We start from the raw sequence: 15,484 nt of genomic DNA, 5'->3' as shown, positions 1-15,484 counted from the left end.
AGTGCTTTTAGCTTCAATAGAGAAATTTTATCTGAAGAGTTAGAATGATGACCGGCACATTCTCATAGCCTCCTTTCACCTATTGATGCCCACTCACATTTTAAAAAATTCAGAACTGTCCACTTGTCATTAACATCTGATTCTCTCAGGACCTGCCCGCAGAGTTTCCTCTTATCCGGCTGGGTCACCTCAGGATCTATGGGTCTAATAAATAAGCCATTATTGACCTTGTCCTGTCCCAGGCCTGTTGTCAGCATGGCCTTCCTCCTTTTCCATGCCTGTCTGAGGCTTTTAATTACTCCAGGAAACTTTGCTGCATGTTCTGGTCCACAGAATTTGTGAAGTTCCCCTTCTTTCCTGACACCCCCAGAATACTTAGTGACTGGCCATTCATTAGCTCATTACTCATAAACTCTTCTTTTTGTAATGGTTAATCAATCTCAGCAAAGTCTTGAACTTAGGGAACATGACTTCCATTTCTTGTGTTCCATGCAGCACCCTGTCACATAGAGCTCTTTAATTATCACTGAATTAGTTAATTCGATTCAATTGCAGAAACTAAAAGGTGTTAGGCAGCTCAAACGATAAAGCTTATATAGCTTTCTAGGCAACTGTAACAGGACATGAATTTGTCCTGGAGAGAATTCAGTTTTACTTAGAAGGAAGAATGTGGATTTATCAAGTATCTCTGGATGTCCTTTCTAGGTGGATTGCTCTGTCTTATGTGTTTGCCATCTGGGCAACCCTAGGCTGTCTGTGGATGAGCTGGGGTTGACCTTTAACATGAGTCACCAGTCTTCACATCTGCTCTATCCATGTTGACTCCATTATCTCCTAAGGAGCTCACGCGCAACATGAATGGCAACACTAGCCCAAGTGCCATGTAATTCGGAAAGCAAGGCTTTTTACAATCAAAAGTAACATGAGAGATTCAAAATCCAAACAGAACGTGTTTGTGGATTATGCTCTATTTGTGCTCATGTTATTCTCCTCTCTCTTCTCCACTAACACTCACTTTCTCTAAGTTCCTTCTACTGCTGCTGTCCCCTGCAACGATGGAAAGCTTATATCAAGGTTAGTAACTCTTATGCAGCGTATTTGTAGGATGTTCATTCTGAGTCTTGAGTTTGTGAGTCCTGAAAGCAATGGAATATTCCATGTATCCCCCCACACACATGTATCCTGCTGCCCCTGGGGTCTATTTCTCATATAAAATGTCAGAGCTACCTGGCGGAGGCTAGCTGAAATCAGAAGAATCCTGACTTTCAGAAATGTGACCTAGTGTGTGAGAAATGAGGAGGAGAAGGCAATGGCACCCCACTCCAGTACTCTTGCCTGGAAAATCCCATGGACAGAGGCGCCTGGGGGGCTGCGGTCCATGGGGTCACAAAGAGTTGGACGTGACTGAGCAACTTCACTTTCACTTTTCACTTTAATGCATTGGAGAAGGAAATGGCAACCCACTCCAGTGTTCTTGCCTGGAGAATCCCAGGGATGGGGGAGCCTGGTGGGCTGCCGTCCATTGGGTCGCACAGAGTCGGACACGACTGAAGAGACTTAGCAGCAGCAGCAGCAGCAGCAGAAAGACTTGGAGTCGTTCCCCTTCTCTATAAGGGGTGTTCACAACTGTGACTGTTATTTTTCTGACTATTGCTTCATCTATGTTTCGTATAGCACTTGGAACACTACCTCTGGGCAACTTAAATGAAAGCTTGTTTTACAGCTTGAAGCAAATTGGCAGAAATTTCCGTTGTTTATCAAGTCTGTTGTAGATGATTTGCTTGAGCCAGATATTTCTGGATCCTGGGTTCGCTCCTTAAGAAATAACTGCTGTTGTTCCAAGTAGAAAGTGATCCAGGAAACTTGGAGCTTTTATTTTCTATCACTGATCTGTGAAAAGATAGCCAAATTTGTTTGAGAAGGAACAGCATTTAGCAATGCTGGATTCCCAATGCTTCCCAGATTTTGTGCTTTTTGGGAAGTTAAAATGGAGGAGGTCTCGTTCAGGATTCAGATGCAGGAGAGCAGGACCTGCCTGGACATCTGCCTGCATGCACAGCAAGTCAGGTGATACCTCAGATAAGAGAGGGAGTGGGTCTTGGAGGCATTGAACCCTGAAGGTCAGGCCAATCCCTGGGGTCTAAGAAGTCTTCTGATTCACAAGGTGAAACAAACAGCATTGTAAAAAGGTTAAGATACAATCAGAGCTGCATTTTTGCACACAAACTGATAGTGATAACAAACTGTGACCTTTGATCTTGAGTGTTCTAAACCCTTTTGATATATTTTTTAAGTATAATTTTCATTTTATTGTCTTTTCAGAAAACCAGTATTTCTTTAGTCTTTAAGGACTTGGATTCTTAGATGGGCTTTGGTGGAGGACTTGATGGAGGACGTGGAGCAGCACCCGCAGGTCTAAATCGGGGTTGAGGTGTCCTGTTTTCCCAGGCTTCCGGAGAGTGATTACTGACTCCCTTGCTGTGAATGGCACAACTCACATGGTAATGTAGTTTCACATGCAGTTGGGAAGCAAGTAGGCATCAAAAACACTTGCTTCAGAAGTGTCCCTGATGGCTGCGGCCTCTACCATATTCTGAATGATGAACTTCTTAATGGCCTTATCCTTGGGCATACAGGTGCAGCGAATAGGGTGCATGAGGCTGTGGCCCTTTTGGGCACCATTGTTCCGTCTTTTCTTGGTCATCTTGGAAGTGCAGAGACAAGAACCCTTTGATATTTATTGACATAGCTTAAATCAAATTCTAATGAAGCCCTTTTGACCTCTAGCTAACTTTGGGATGCTTCAAAGAGCCCGTGTGTGTGTGTGTGTGTGTGTGTGTGTGTGTGTTAGTCGCTCAGTCATGTCTGATTCTTTTGCCATGGACTGTAGCTTGCCAGGCTCCTCTACCCATGGAATTCTCCAGGCAAGAATACTGGAGTGAGTTGCCATTCATTTCTCCAAGGGACCTTCCTGACTCAGAGGTTGAACCCAGGTCTCCCGCATTGCAGCAGATTCTTTACCATTTGAGCCAACAGGGAAGCCCTCAAAGAGCCTGTAGGACATCCCAAAGAGAGAGATTAAACTAGTTAGGTTCATGGGAAACATTGTTAAACGCTCCTTGGAAGGAAAGCAATGACGGACCTAGACAGTGTATTAAAAAGCAGACACATTACTCTACCAACAAAGGTGCTTATAGTCAAAGCTATGGTCTTTCCAGTAGTCATATACATTTGTGAGAGTTAGACCATAAAGAAAGCTGAGTGTCAAAGAACTGGTGCTTTCAAACTGTGGTGCTGGGGAAGACTCTTGAGAGTCCCTTGAACTGCAAGGAGATCAACTCAGTCAATTCTAAAGGAAATCAGCCCTGAATATTGGAAATCACTGGAAAGACTGATGTTGAAGCTGAAACTCCAATATTTTGGCCAACTGATGTGAAGAGCTGACTGATTGGAAAAGACCCCAATGCTGGGAAGGACAGAAGGCAGAATGAGAAGGAGCCAAAGAGGATGAGACGGTTGGGTAGTATCACTGATTCAATGGACACAAATTTGAGCAATCTTGGGAAGATGGTAAAGGACAGAGGAGTCTGGTGTGCTTCAGTTCATGGAATTGAGAAGAGTTGGACATAATCTTAGTGACTGAATAGTAACAAATTGTCAAATGAGCAATAAATCTTCTCAGGTTATATTGTATGGAATATGTTATTAATATAGGTATTTTGGAAATTATATAGATTTCATAAAGATCTCACATGTCCTGGTAAAACATTATCCCGTCATAATTCTAATTGCTATCTTAAAATGCTACATGTCACAGCAGTAACCAAGTTACTTTGTCAATTGCATTGTAATCAGACTTTAAAAAAAATAATTTTAAGAATTTATTTATTTTTGGCTGTACTGGGTCTTTGTTGCTGCTTGGGCTTTTCTCCAGTTGGAGTGAGCAGGGGCTACTCTTCATTGCATTGCACAGGCTTCTTATTGCAGTGGTTTCTTTTGTTGTGGAGCATAGGATCAAGGGCACTGAGCTTCAGTAGTTGTGGTACATGGGCTCGATTGTTGGGCTTCCCAGGCTCTAGAGCACAGGCTCAATAGTTGCAGCCCACGGGCTTGCTCTAAATTGCTCTAAGGCAAGTGAGATCTTCCTGGATGAGGGATTGAACTCTGAGTCTCCTGCATTGGTGGGTGGATTCTTTAGTACTGAGCCACCAGGGAAACCCCTGTAATCAGATTTTAAACATGCCTTTTAAAGCCTTTTTTGTCATATAGAGAGCTATGGGTTTCACTCTGATGCCTTTGCAAAAATACTACCTCTTCAAGATTTATAGAAAGGATTTCTTAAGATTAAATTAAAACTAACTAGATATGTCACCCAACACATATTAATCTTGTCTGATCATAAATTCTTGTGGAGATAAAGTAATATCATGAGTGGGAAAGCTCTTTGTAAAATAAAAAGTGATTTTCAAATATGTTATTAGAATTTAGAATGTGTGTGCATATGTGTGTGAATACATGTATAGTTGGTGAAGAAATATTTTAATATGGAAAAAATTTATAATAAACAATGGTAAAGTGAAAGTGAAGTCTCTCAGCCATGTCCGACTCTTTGCGACCCTGTGGACTGTGGCCTACCAGGCTTCCTCCGTTCATGGGACTCTCCAGGCAAGAATACTGGAGTGGGTTGCCATTTCCTTCTCCAGGGGATCTTCCCAACCCAGGGATTGAACCTGGGTCTCCCGCATTGGAGGCCAACGCTTTAACCTCTGAGCCACAATTTAAATCAAGAAAATATATGCAAAGCATTGAATGCAGTGCCTGACACACAAAGCCCTCAATAAATGTCAGTTGTTATTTTGTAAGTTATAGTACTGCTGCTGCTGCTGCTGCTAAGTCGCTTCAGTTGTGTCAGACTCTGTGCAACCCCATAGACGGCAACCCACCAGGCTCCGCTGTCCCTGAGATTCTCCAGGCAGGAACACTGGAGTGGGTTGCCATTTCCTTCTCCATAAACAATGGTAGAACCTCTAAAAAAACAAAAAAACTAACTAGATAAGCAAATTTTGTTATTAACAGTAAACTGGTATTGCACTGGATTTGGTTTCCTCTCTCTGTTAAGAGAAAAAAAGTTTTCTTATCATGTGACTTTTCATAACAGAATATATGAATTTCTTTGCCTTTAAGTGATTTATATTTGTTTTTAAAATCTTTTGGTAAGTAAATATTATTTCACAATGATCTGTGAAGTTTGTGACACACATAGATAAAGCAACTTGTGTATCTACAAAAAATTAACCTTCATCATCAGACTTTTGCTATCCTGATGCCCTTAGGACATGGCAAGAGTCTACTACTAAATCAAGGAATTTAAAATGGGTAAACAATAGCTGTAAATCAAGCAGCCAGGGCTATAGGAAATCTAAGACTGCTTGGTTTTTCCTGATTCCCTGACAAACCTCATTTTTTATTTGATGGGATAAAGCCTTCCCTGGCTGCAGGGTTAATGTCCTCACAAGAAATTTCTGTTTCACTGGGTAGTAAATTCTAGTTTTGTTAGCTGAGATCTATATTGGGAAGACTCACTTCCCAGATAGTTCCTTTCTGTTATGTTTGATTACTAAAAAGTTTAATTGAATTATTCTAAAGCTCATCTCAGTAATCTATCTTTGGATGGAGATTAGCTTCCCTGGTGGCTCAGTTGGTAAATAATCCACCTGCAGTTCGGGAGACCCAGGTTCTATCCCTGGGTCGGCAAGATCCCCTGGAGAAGGAAAAAGCTACCCACTCCAATATTCTTGCCTGGGAAATGCCATAGTCAGAGAAGCCTGGCAGGCTACAGTTCATGGGGTCGCAAGAGTAGGATACAACTTAGTGCGTAAACCACCACCACCCCATGAGCTATACCCAGGGATTATAAAATTACATGTATCTATCATTGAACTATGTGCTAATTAGAGCTTAGGGAAAAAATAAGACAAAAGAATGTCCTTGGATTTCTGGAATACGAAATTTCCAGAAGCTGGAAAGAAGTATACCAAGAGTAGTCAATTTGAATTATACATAGTATGCTGTTGTTGTTCAGTTGCTAAGTATTGTTTGGTTCTGGCACCCCACTCCAGTACTCTTGCCTAGAAAATCCCATGGACGGAGGAGCCTGATGGGCTGCAGTCCATGGGGTCGCGAAGAGTCGGACACGACTGAGCGACTTCACTTTGACTTTTCACTTTCATGCATTGGAGAAGGAAATGGCAACCCACTCCAGTCTTCTTGCCTGGAGAATCCCAGGGTCTGGGGAGCCTGGTGGGCTGCTGTCTATGGGGTCGCACAGAGTCGGACACGACTGAAGTGACTTAGCAGCAGCAGCAGGAGTGTCTGATTCTTCGCAAACCCATGAACTGCAGCAGGCCAGGCTTCCCTGCACTTCACTATCTCCTTGAATTTGCTCAGACTCATGTCCACTGAGTCAATGATGCCATCTAGCCATCTCATCCTCTTTGGCCCTCTTCTCCTTCTGCCCTCAGTCTTTCCTAGCATCAAGGTCTTTTCCAATGAGTTGGCTCTTCACATCCATTGATCAAAGTATTGGATCTTCAGCTTCAACATCAGTCCTTCCAGTGAATATTCAGGGTTGACTTCCTTTGGGATTGACTGGTTTGACCTCCTTGCCATCCAAGGGACTCCCAAGAGTCTTGTCCAGCACCACAATCCAAATGTGTCAATAGCACATGCATGCATGTGTGCTAAGTCACTTCCGCCATGTCCAGCTCTGTGCGGCTGTACGGATTGTAGTCTGCCAGGCTCCTCTGTCCATGGCATACTCCAGACAAGAATACTGGAGTGAGTTGCCATGCCTTTCTCCAGGAGATCTTCCCTACCTGGGAACTGAACCCATGTCTCACATCTCCTGCATTGGCAGGCAGGTTCTTTACCACTAGCGCCACCTGGGAAACCCTGCTAACAGTAGGCTTTAAAGGAAGAAAATTTGACTGATACATATACACAGATTCTTGGTGAGTAGCCAATGGATTGGCCACTTGCCTTCCCCTGTGGGTAAAGAATGGGGCTTCGCAGATGGCACAGCGATAAAGAATCTGCCTGCCAAGCAAGGGACACAAGAGCTTCAGGTTTGATCCCTGGGTCAGGAAGACCCCTAGAGAAGGAAATGGCAACCCACTCCAGTATTCTTGCCTGGGAAATCCCAAGGAGATAGGAGCCTGGCAGGCTATATAGTCCATGTGGTCGCAAAGAGTCAAAGACTTAGAGTTGGCTATGACTTAGTGACTATACAACAACAACACAACAACAACTCTTGTGACAGATTATTCTTGGAAGCCTGACTATAATACGGATTGTCATTCACACCTCAATCTTCAGGGATACGCTACAATTAAAAGAAAAATATGAAGAGAAGTGTCCCAAATAGGTTTCTTCATATTTTTGTTTTACTTGTAGCATATCCTTGAAGGCTGAGGTGTGAGTGACAATCCGCATTATAGTCAGGCTTCCAAGAATAATCTGTCACAAGAGTTGTTGTTGTGTTGTTGTTTAGTCACTAAGTTGTGTCCAATTCTAAGTCTTTGAAACATGAGCCAGACCTAGGCTCAGGATAGTTTTGCATTCCTAGCAGACAAGGTCTGTCCTTTCTTAACTTAGACTTTCTATGGGCAAAATTTGTCTGTTTGCTAGATTACACAGTGCTGATAAAGATATAGCTCAAGCCCTGAACACAAATATTATGTGCTGATTGACTTTAATAGCTGTACCCACCTATTGATAGGCTGTGACAAGACTAGTGAGGAACTGCTATGTGGACCAACTTCTTGCCTTTAGGGGAACCAACCAACCATTGTGAATGAACTATCTTCCCTAAATCCTGTAAGAATTTTTAAAAATAGCCCCTTAATTAGTATGTATTGTAACTGACGATGTAAACACAACTTCTATATATCAATTAGTAACTCCGTTTTCCAGATGTCTAGCACATCTTTTTTTTAAAGTTGCTCAGTCGTGTCTGACTCTTTGCGACCCCATGAACTATACAGTCCATGGAATTCTCCAGGCCAGAATACTGGAGTGGGTAGTCTTTCCCTTCTCCAGGGAATCTTCCCAACTCAGGTCTCGAATGCAGGTCTCCCACATTGCAGGCAGATTCTTTACCAGCTGAGCCACAAGGGAAGCCCAAGAATACTGGAGTGGGTAGCCTATCCCTTCTCCAGCAGATCTTCCTGATGCAGGAATCAAACTGGGGTCTCCTGTACTGCAGGTGGATTCTTTACCAACTGAGCTATCAGGGAAGCCCAAAGATTGGCCCATTGCTTTGGCCAGGAAACGAACCAGAGTCAGCTGCTTGGAAGGCAGCTATGCTCACCACCATACCACCAACGCTGCACAAACACATATCTAACATACTTTGATCATTTATATTGGAGGGGGACCACTTATTACTTTCCCCCCATGAGAAATTAGGTATTATGGACCCAAATATTATTCCTTACTTTATCTGTTCCTAATATTAGCTTCTTCTTAGAACTGTTATGTAAGATTTTACAAGGAACCAAAGAGTTACAAAATTTCATAGATAAACATAATTGTACCTTGATAGAACATTCTGTTTTTACTACCATTGCTGCCAATAAGTTAATGGATGTAGAAGTTGATGTACAAAAGCGTACTTCTCATTCATGGTGGGATTTTTTCTTTTTTTAATATAAATTTATTTATTTTAATTGGAGATTAATTACTCCACAATACTATATTGGTCCTGCCATACACCAACATGAATCCGCCACAGGCATACACATGTTCCCCATCCCGAACCCCCCTCCCTCCTCCCTCCCTGTACCATCCCTCTGGGTCGTCCCAGTGCACCAGCCCCAAGCATCCAGTGTCATGCATCGAACCTGGACTGGCGATTCATTTCTTATATAATATTATATATGTTTAAATGCCATTCTCCCAAATCATCCCACCCTCTCCCTCTCCCACAGAGTCCAAAAGTCTGTTCTATACATCTATGTCTCTTTTGCTGTCTTGCATACAGGGTTATCATTACCACCTTTCTAAATTCCATATATAATGCATTAGTATACTGTATTGGTGTTTTTCTTTCTGGCTTGCTTCACTCTGTATAATTGGCTCCAGTTTCATCCACCTCATTAGAACTGATTCAAATGTATTCTTTTTAATGGCTGAGTAATACTCCATTGTGTATATGTACCACAGCTTTCTTACCCATCCATCTGCTGATGGACATCTAGGTTGCTTCCACTGGCTATTATAAACAGTGCTGTGATGAACATTGGGGTACACGTGTCTCTTTCAATTCTGGTTTCCTTGGTGTGTATGCCCAGCAGCGGGATTGCTGGGTCATAAGGCAGTTCTATTTCCAGTTTTTTAAGGAATTTCCACACTGTTCTCCATAGTGGCTGTACTAGTTTGCATTCTCACCAACAGTGTAAGAGGGTTCCCTTTTCTCCACATCCTCTCCAGCATTTATTGCTTGTAGACTTTTGGATTGCAGCCATTCTGACTGGCGTGAAATGGTACCTCATTGTGGTCTTGATTTGCATTTCTCTGATAATGAATGATGTTGAGCATCTTTTCATGTGTTTGTTAGCCATCTGTATGTCTTCTTTGGAGAAATGTCTATTTCATTCTTTGGCCCATTTTTTGATTGGGTCGTTTATTTTTCTGGAATTAAGCTACAGGAGTTGCTTGTATATTTTTGAGATTAGTTGTTTGTCAGTCGCTTCATTTGCTATTATTTTCTCCCATTCTGAAGGTTGTCTTTTCACCTTGCTTATAGTTTCCTTTGTTGTGCAGAAGCTTTTGAGTTTAATTAGGTCCCGTTTGTTTATTTTTGCTTTTATTTCCAATATTCTGGGAGGTGGGTCATAGAGAATCCTGCTGTGATTTATATCGGGATTTTTTCTTTACTAAATCCCCTACTGCTTAAAAACTGTTTTCTGCATTGTATAATTCATTTCTTGTTTCTTTGATCACTTTATTTCTTTTGACTATCTGGAATTGTTATTTGACTTACAGAATTAAGAAGACTGCCCATTTTATTTTGCCCTATTCCTATGTTATGTAGCTTAAATAATCCTAAGGCCAGCTGTTAGGGAAATTAAAATGGAGGAAGTCTTGTTCAGGCTTCAGAGGCAGGAGAGCAGGACTCTGACCTGCCTTGGACCTGCCTGGACATTGCCTGGATTCCGTGCCTGCCTACATGCATAGCAAGTCAGGTGGCACTTTAGATAATAAGCAAAGGAGTGCATCTTGGAATTCTTGAGCCCCTGAGAGTCTGGCCAACCCCTGGGGACTCAGAAGTTCTGTGATTCACAAAGTGAAATATATGGCATTATAAAAGTTAAAAAAAAAAACAGAGCTGCATTTTTGTATGCAAACTGATAACAATATCAGATTGCAGCTTGGGATTATAAATGGGGAGTCCCTGAAACTGCAATTTGAAGTCTCACCCATGGGGTGGATGCACCCTGGAACCCTTTCCCAACTGGAACTCCAGATTGCTGTTAATGAGACTTCCCAGTGCTGTCTAAGTCTGGATGTCTGTCATCCCAGTTTGGTGATGTATGTGCTGTTACTTTTCTTTATTGTTTCTATTTCTCTTCTTTTAATGACTGTATATTGAAATTAAGTCAAATAATCCTCTAATATATATTGAAATTGTATATTTGTGTGTAACAAGTGATTTCTTTTGTTAACGAATCCTTTGAACCTAAAACAAAATAAAAATTTTGGCAAAACATAAACTGGCACTGTGAGCAGGATTTGTGAAACAAAATGCCACTCTTTAAAAAGAGAGAGATTAAGACTATTCAAGTTTTTATTCCCAGGTAGGAAGATTTGCCTTACTGCTCACTAGCTACTGAATAGGGCGTATCCATTGGATTGTGTGAGAACTGGGACCTGAAATTAAAGAGGGCCCAACTGTTAGAAGTTATTGAATGTCTGCAGCTTGTGCCACCTGAGAAAGGATAAGAATGTACTGCGCTGGGTTGGAGAGGCTGGATCCTCCTCTCTGCCTACCATAAGGTAACAAAAGTAAAACTTCCAGCAGAACAGTGCTATTAGCTTGTTTTTTTTCCAGCACTGCTCTGTGATAACAGTCCCCTCCTTTCCCTGCGCTCCTGGCCCCTCACGGTGTTTTATCATGGTCCTGCTGCAAGAAAGGGTGACTATGCATACTGTAACTCTTCATCTGGCATCAAGGATTTCCCTTTGATTTGGAAAGAATACTCTTTCAAATTTCGCTATAAAATATACGGGAGGGAGAAAGAAAAAGCTCCAGGAATGTGCGCTGGTGTTGACATTCACTCACATAACAAACTGAAGGTCAGTTTTCTTTAGTATTGCTCAGATGAATGATCAATTGCTCTAAGTCTGCATTATCAGCAGTGCTGTTCACCACTAATTTATACGACATGATTTAACGTTGTCTGCATCCTGCCAGATGTTAAAAGCCAATATTCAGCAGGTACCTCCAAGACACCAGAAGCAACTTCACAGCACCCCTCATGGCTCTTTACCTGGTTTTGCCCGGAATGCTCGTGGTGAACAGTCAGCTGTCTCCTTGGCAGTGGTACCCACTTTCCTGGAGCATGGAATTATTTGCAAACAGAGGCTCACTAAAGTGTTACTAAAGGAGAGGGGCAGAGTCAAAGAGGCTTTAAAAAGGAAAGAGGAGTCATTCTACTTTTCAAAATGAGAAACCATGTTTGAGGAGGAATCGTATGTCCTTATTTTATCAAGGGTTGTGCTGGGAAGTTTCCACCAATTCTTCCCTAGTTTCCTTTTTCTCCCCTTGGCCCTGCAACTCTGCCTTGTCACAGTGAAGACAGCAGCAGGCCTCCAGTGCATGGCTGTTCAACTCTGTGTAATTTGTCGTAAGGCTGTCAGATATTTCTTACAGCTTCCCAAAAATTTAAAGTAATCTTTCCCCTCAGGCTGCATCTGGATGCTGTCTTGAGTTGAAGGAGAAGGAGCAAAAGGGCAACAGCAGAGCAACAGAGGAAAAGATACCCCAGAGCTGCAGGCCAACCTGAGTGGACACACTGAGAGTCAGACATACCTACCTTGCCAGGGCTGTGCTCAAGCAAAGTCAGCTTATTTTCTATTGAGAGTTCAAGTCCATCAACATCATGCTGCATTTCCTTGTCATTGTGTTGCTGGTAGTTTTCAAATTTAGTTTTGTTAGCCTCTTGGCCCTGCTGCACTGGAACTGTCCTGAAGGCTCTCCCTCTGGAAATGGGAATTCTACTTGTGCAGGTAAGTAATCTAATCAACAGGAGTTCACATCTTCCCAGAAACCCTTCTTATACCTGTTCGTTCCATCTTGTATACTTGGCATTTGTTTCCGATTTGTCTTTGGATGTGTATATTTGCTTCCTTTTTGTTTTCAATGCATGTTTATTTCCTTATTGGCTGTTAGGACTGTAACATCCTATTGGCTGTTAGGACTAACTATAATAATTCAAACTATTCTTCTGTGTGTGAGTGAATAGGTCTCATTTTTAACTAGTTGAACATAAACCTCTGTCTTGATTCTGATGTGATGAGTGATTAAATACTTAGTTGACCAGCTTTATATGGGAAACTGGGGAAACAGATGACTTTTTTAAAATTTTGAAACTGTCTCTAAGCCATAAAGGAAAAAACATCCTTTGAATAACTTTGTGTAGGAACTAAGAGGTTTCTAAAAACCAGTGAAAAATGAGGAGGGAACTGGGAACAAATGTGATTCCTTCATTGTGAAAGTTAAGCTAAATTTCAGATTAAACCTCCTTGCATTCTCCCCCACAGCTGTTTCTGAAGCTCTGATGCAGCGCCAGTTTTAGTAACAGGTGCATTGTAACTTTGGAAACTGCTAAGAAATGATAATATGCCACAACCCCTCTCATATTAAATGGGCTCTTAATCAAGAGGAAGTGGGAATTCTACTGAATGCAAAATAGCAATCCTGAGTAAGAATTCATTTTAATCCTTGGTGGCTCTCCAACCTGTTGCTCAAATAGGGCAGTCATTTCCATTAACTAAAGGGCATAAACTGTCCTGATATTCCTTTCTTGTCATTTTACCCTTTTGAGAAGAGGTCTGGCTCCCCAAAAGAGGTAGATAGAGGGAAACAGTAAATTTTCCAGAAGAGAAAGAGAAGCCTCTGGAAATTAGCACAAAATAATGGGAGTAAACGGAACAGTTCTGAGCCAAACTGCTGACATTGGGCTCCTGTCCTGGCTGTAAAGGAAATTACAGGGATGAGGAGGTCAAGGCTCTGTCACCAGGCAGCACTCACTGGAATGGGTGAGCAGAACCCTAGGGTATTGGAAGGAAGGACTGAGTTCTAATTATCTCTGGGTCCCCAGCACCTGGAACATATCCACTGTCATAGTTTATACTCAGCAAATTCTTGCTGAATGAATGAGTATCCCTGACTTGATAATGCAAGTCCTAAACAATAAAAGCAAAAAAGGAATGACAGAAACTTTCCTGGAGGTCCAGTGGTTATTCTCTAAGCTTCTACTGCAGGGGGCTCAGGTTCCATCCCAAGTCTCATTGGGGAACTAAAATTCCACACGTTGTGCAGTGCAGCCAAAAAAAAAAAAAGACAAAAAGCAAAAATAACCCCATGAGCCGGTGACTCAGCTGTTGGAGGCAGAGCTTTTAAGCACAGTTTTTGTCGAGTGGCCTGGACCCTCTTGGGTTGGGAGAGAGTAATTGGCAAGTGACCACAGCCAGGCATCTGCATGGGATGCAAAGAGAGAGTGGGAACCAGTCAAGAAGCAGAAACTGAGAGAGAAAAAATAAGATGCAAATGAACTTCTGTACAGGGCTTTAGAGTCTCAAGGAACTCGCTGCTAAGAAGGGAACCTACACCTTGCACTTCTCACTAGTCCCTGCTGGTGGCTCAAAAGTGCCTTCACTGGGGCTGGTTGAAGAAATAAGCCTGAAGCCCAGGATAGAAACAATGAGTTAGGAGGACTGTGTCACAAAATGGAAGGAACCAAGGTTTTAGAGGCAAACAAACCTCATTTCAAATCTATGCTACCTAGTTAATACTGGAGCTATAGTGGAATATATTGTAATTCCCTGGTGGCTCAGTCAAGTGAAGGATCCATCTGCAATGCAGGAGGCTGCCTGCAGCACAGGTGACTGGGGTTCGATCCCTGGGTCTGGAAGATCCCCTGGAGAGGAAATGGCAACCCACTGCAGTATTCTTGCCTGAAAAATCCCGTGGACAGAGGAGCCTGTGGGCTGCAGTCCATAGGATCGCAACAGTCAGAATCGACTTAACAACTAAACCACAACTACATAGTGAAATATTGCTGAAAAATAATAATACACCCTTTCAGAATTGTTGTGTGGATCCCATGGGATAATATGGGAAATGAACTTACCACAGAGGCTGGCAGATTGTGCTTAATAAATATCCTCTTGGCTCCATATCTTGGCTAAATCTCTTTGATCAAATCATGTCACAAGATGCCTTATTTGAACACTGCAGTGACATGGCCCAGACCCCATGGAGGGTGGAATGCCTGGATGCCACTTTGTGACTCTGACTCTTTGCTCCCTCATTCCTTTCAAGTCAAAAGTTTAAAGCCTCTACTTGACACTCCATGTCTTATGTTAGCCAATAACTGCCCAGGTCGCACCCTATGCCCATGCATTTCAGAGGATATTATCTCTCCTCTCTAAATAGATATGGTGCCATCATCTATTTTTCCTCTAATTAAATTCTTCTTGCCTTATTCCTCACCCTTGGCATTGAGACAGACCACCTGTGGCCAGCCTGACCCAGGAGGAAGAATCCTTTGTGGTCTGATTCAGGTAACTTTATGCCATGTTGTCTTGAATGTGACTATGAGCCTGATAAACCAAGTGGTAAGACAGACATGGGTTTTCTTTTCATTTCTCCCCTCCCCCATGCCTCCTGCTGCTATTGCTTCTTTTTTTTGTTGTTGTTGTTGTTTTTTTTTAATCACTGAGTATTCTGTTAGCTTCTGTTTGGGCTACACTACAAAAGGAGAGCAATAAGGAAAAGTAGCTTTTGAACGAGTAGCTTTTGTTGAGTAGCTTTTGAACTTTCAAGCCTATTTTCCTTGGAGGAGAAATAGCAATTGAAAAGGAAATTTTCCTGTTTGATGTCTCTGCCTGCATTATTTATATGAACTTTCCTGGTAAATAGAGTGATGAAGAAATGCAGGCCAAACCTCAGCACTAGTCAGCCATCTGGGGAGGCCACCTTTAGCAGTGAACAGTGAAATCACTGATTTCAGCACTGGCTAGGGTTTGGTCAGCTTCCCCATCACGTGTAAACCAGAGTAATTTCATGATCAAAATCTGGTTTATTTTTTCAGCTAGAGTTATGCAAAAGCTTTTTCAAAAAAAAACCTAAGTGCTCAGAAATTACAGGAATGATCTTTTATGTATACCATATGAATAAAACCATCCCCTAAGTCCTCAG

General features: G+C 42.2%; 1 protein-coding gene and 1 pseudogene across 1 annotated transcript in view; one reads left to right on the top strand and one right to left on the bottom strand.

Annotated features, from left to right (window-relative positions):
• On the bottom strand, nt 2,361–2,704 carry LOC102182390 (annotated as a pseudogene).
• The window catches only part of EGF (epidermal growth factor), an 89,734-nt gene continuing 86,411 nt past the window's right edge, over nt 12,162–15,484 (top strand). The window contains 1 exon segment of the mRNA XM_018049910.1: nt 12,162–12,288. Coding sequence (XP_017905399.1) covers nt 12,162–12,288 — 127 coding nt within the window.

Source organism: Capra hircus, chromosome 6, assembly GCF_001704415.2.
Source record: "Capra hircus breed San Clemente chromosome 6, ASM170441v1, whole genome shotgun sequence".
Classification (NCBI taxonomy): domain Eukaryota; kingdom Metazoa; phylum Chordata; class Mammalia; order Artiodactyla; family Bovidae; genus Capra; species Capra hircus.
The sequence above is the reverse complement of the archived record's forward strand: the minus strand, read 5'-3'. Positions and strand labels throughout refer to the sequence as shown.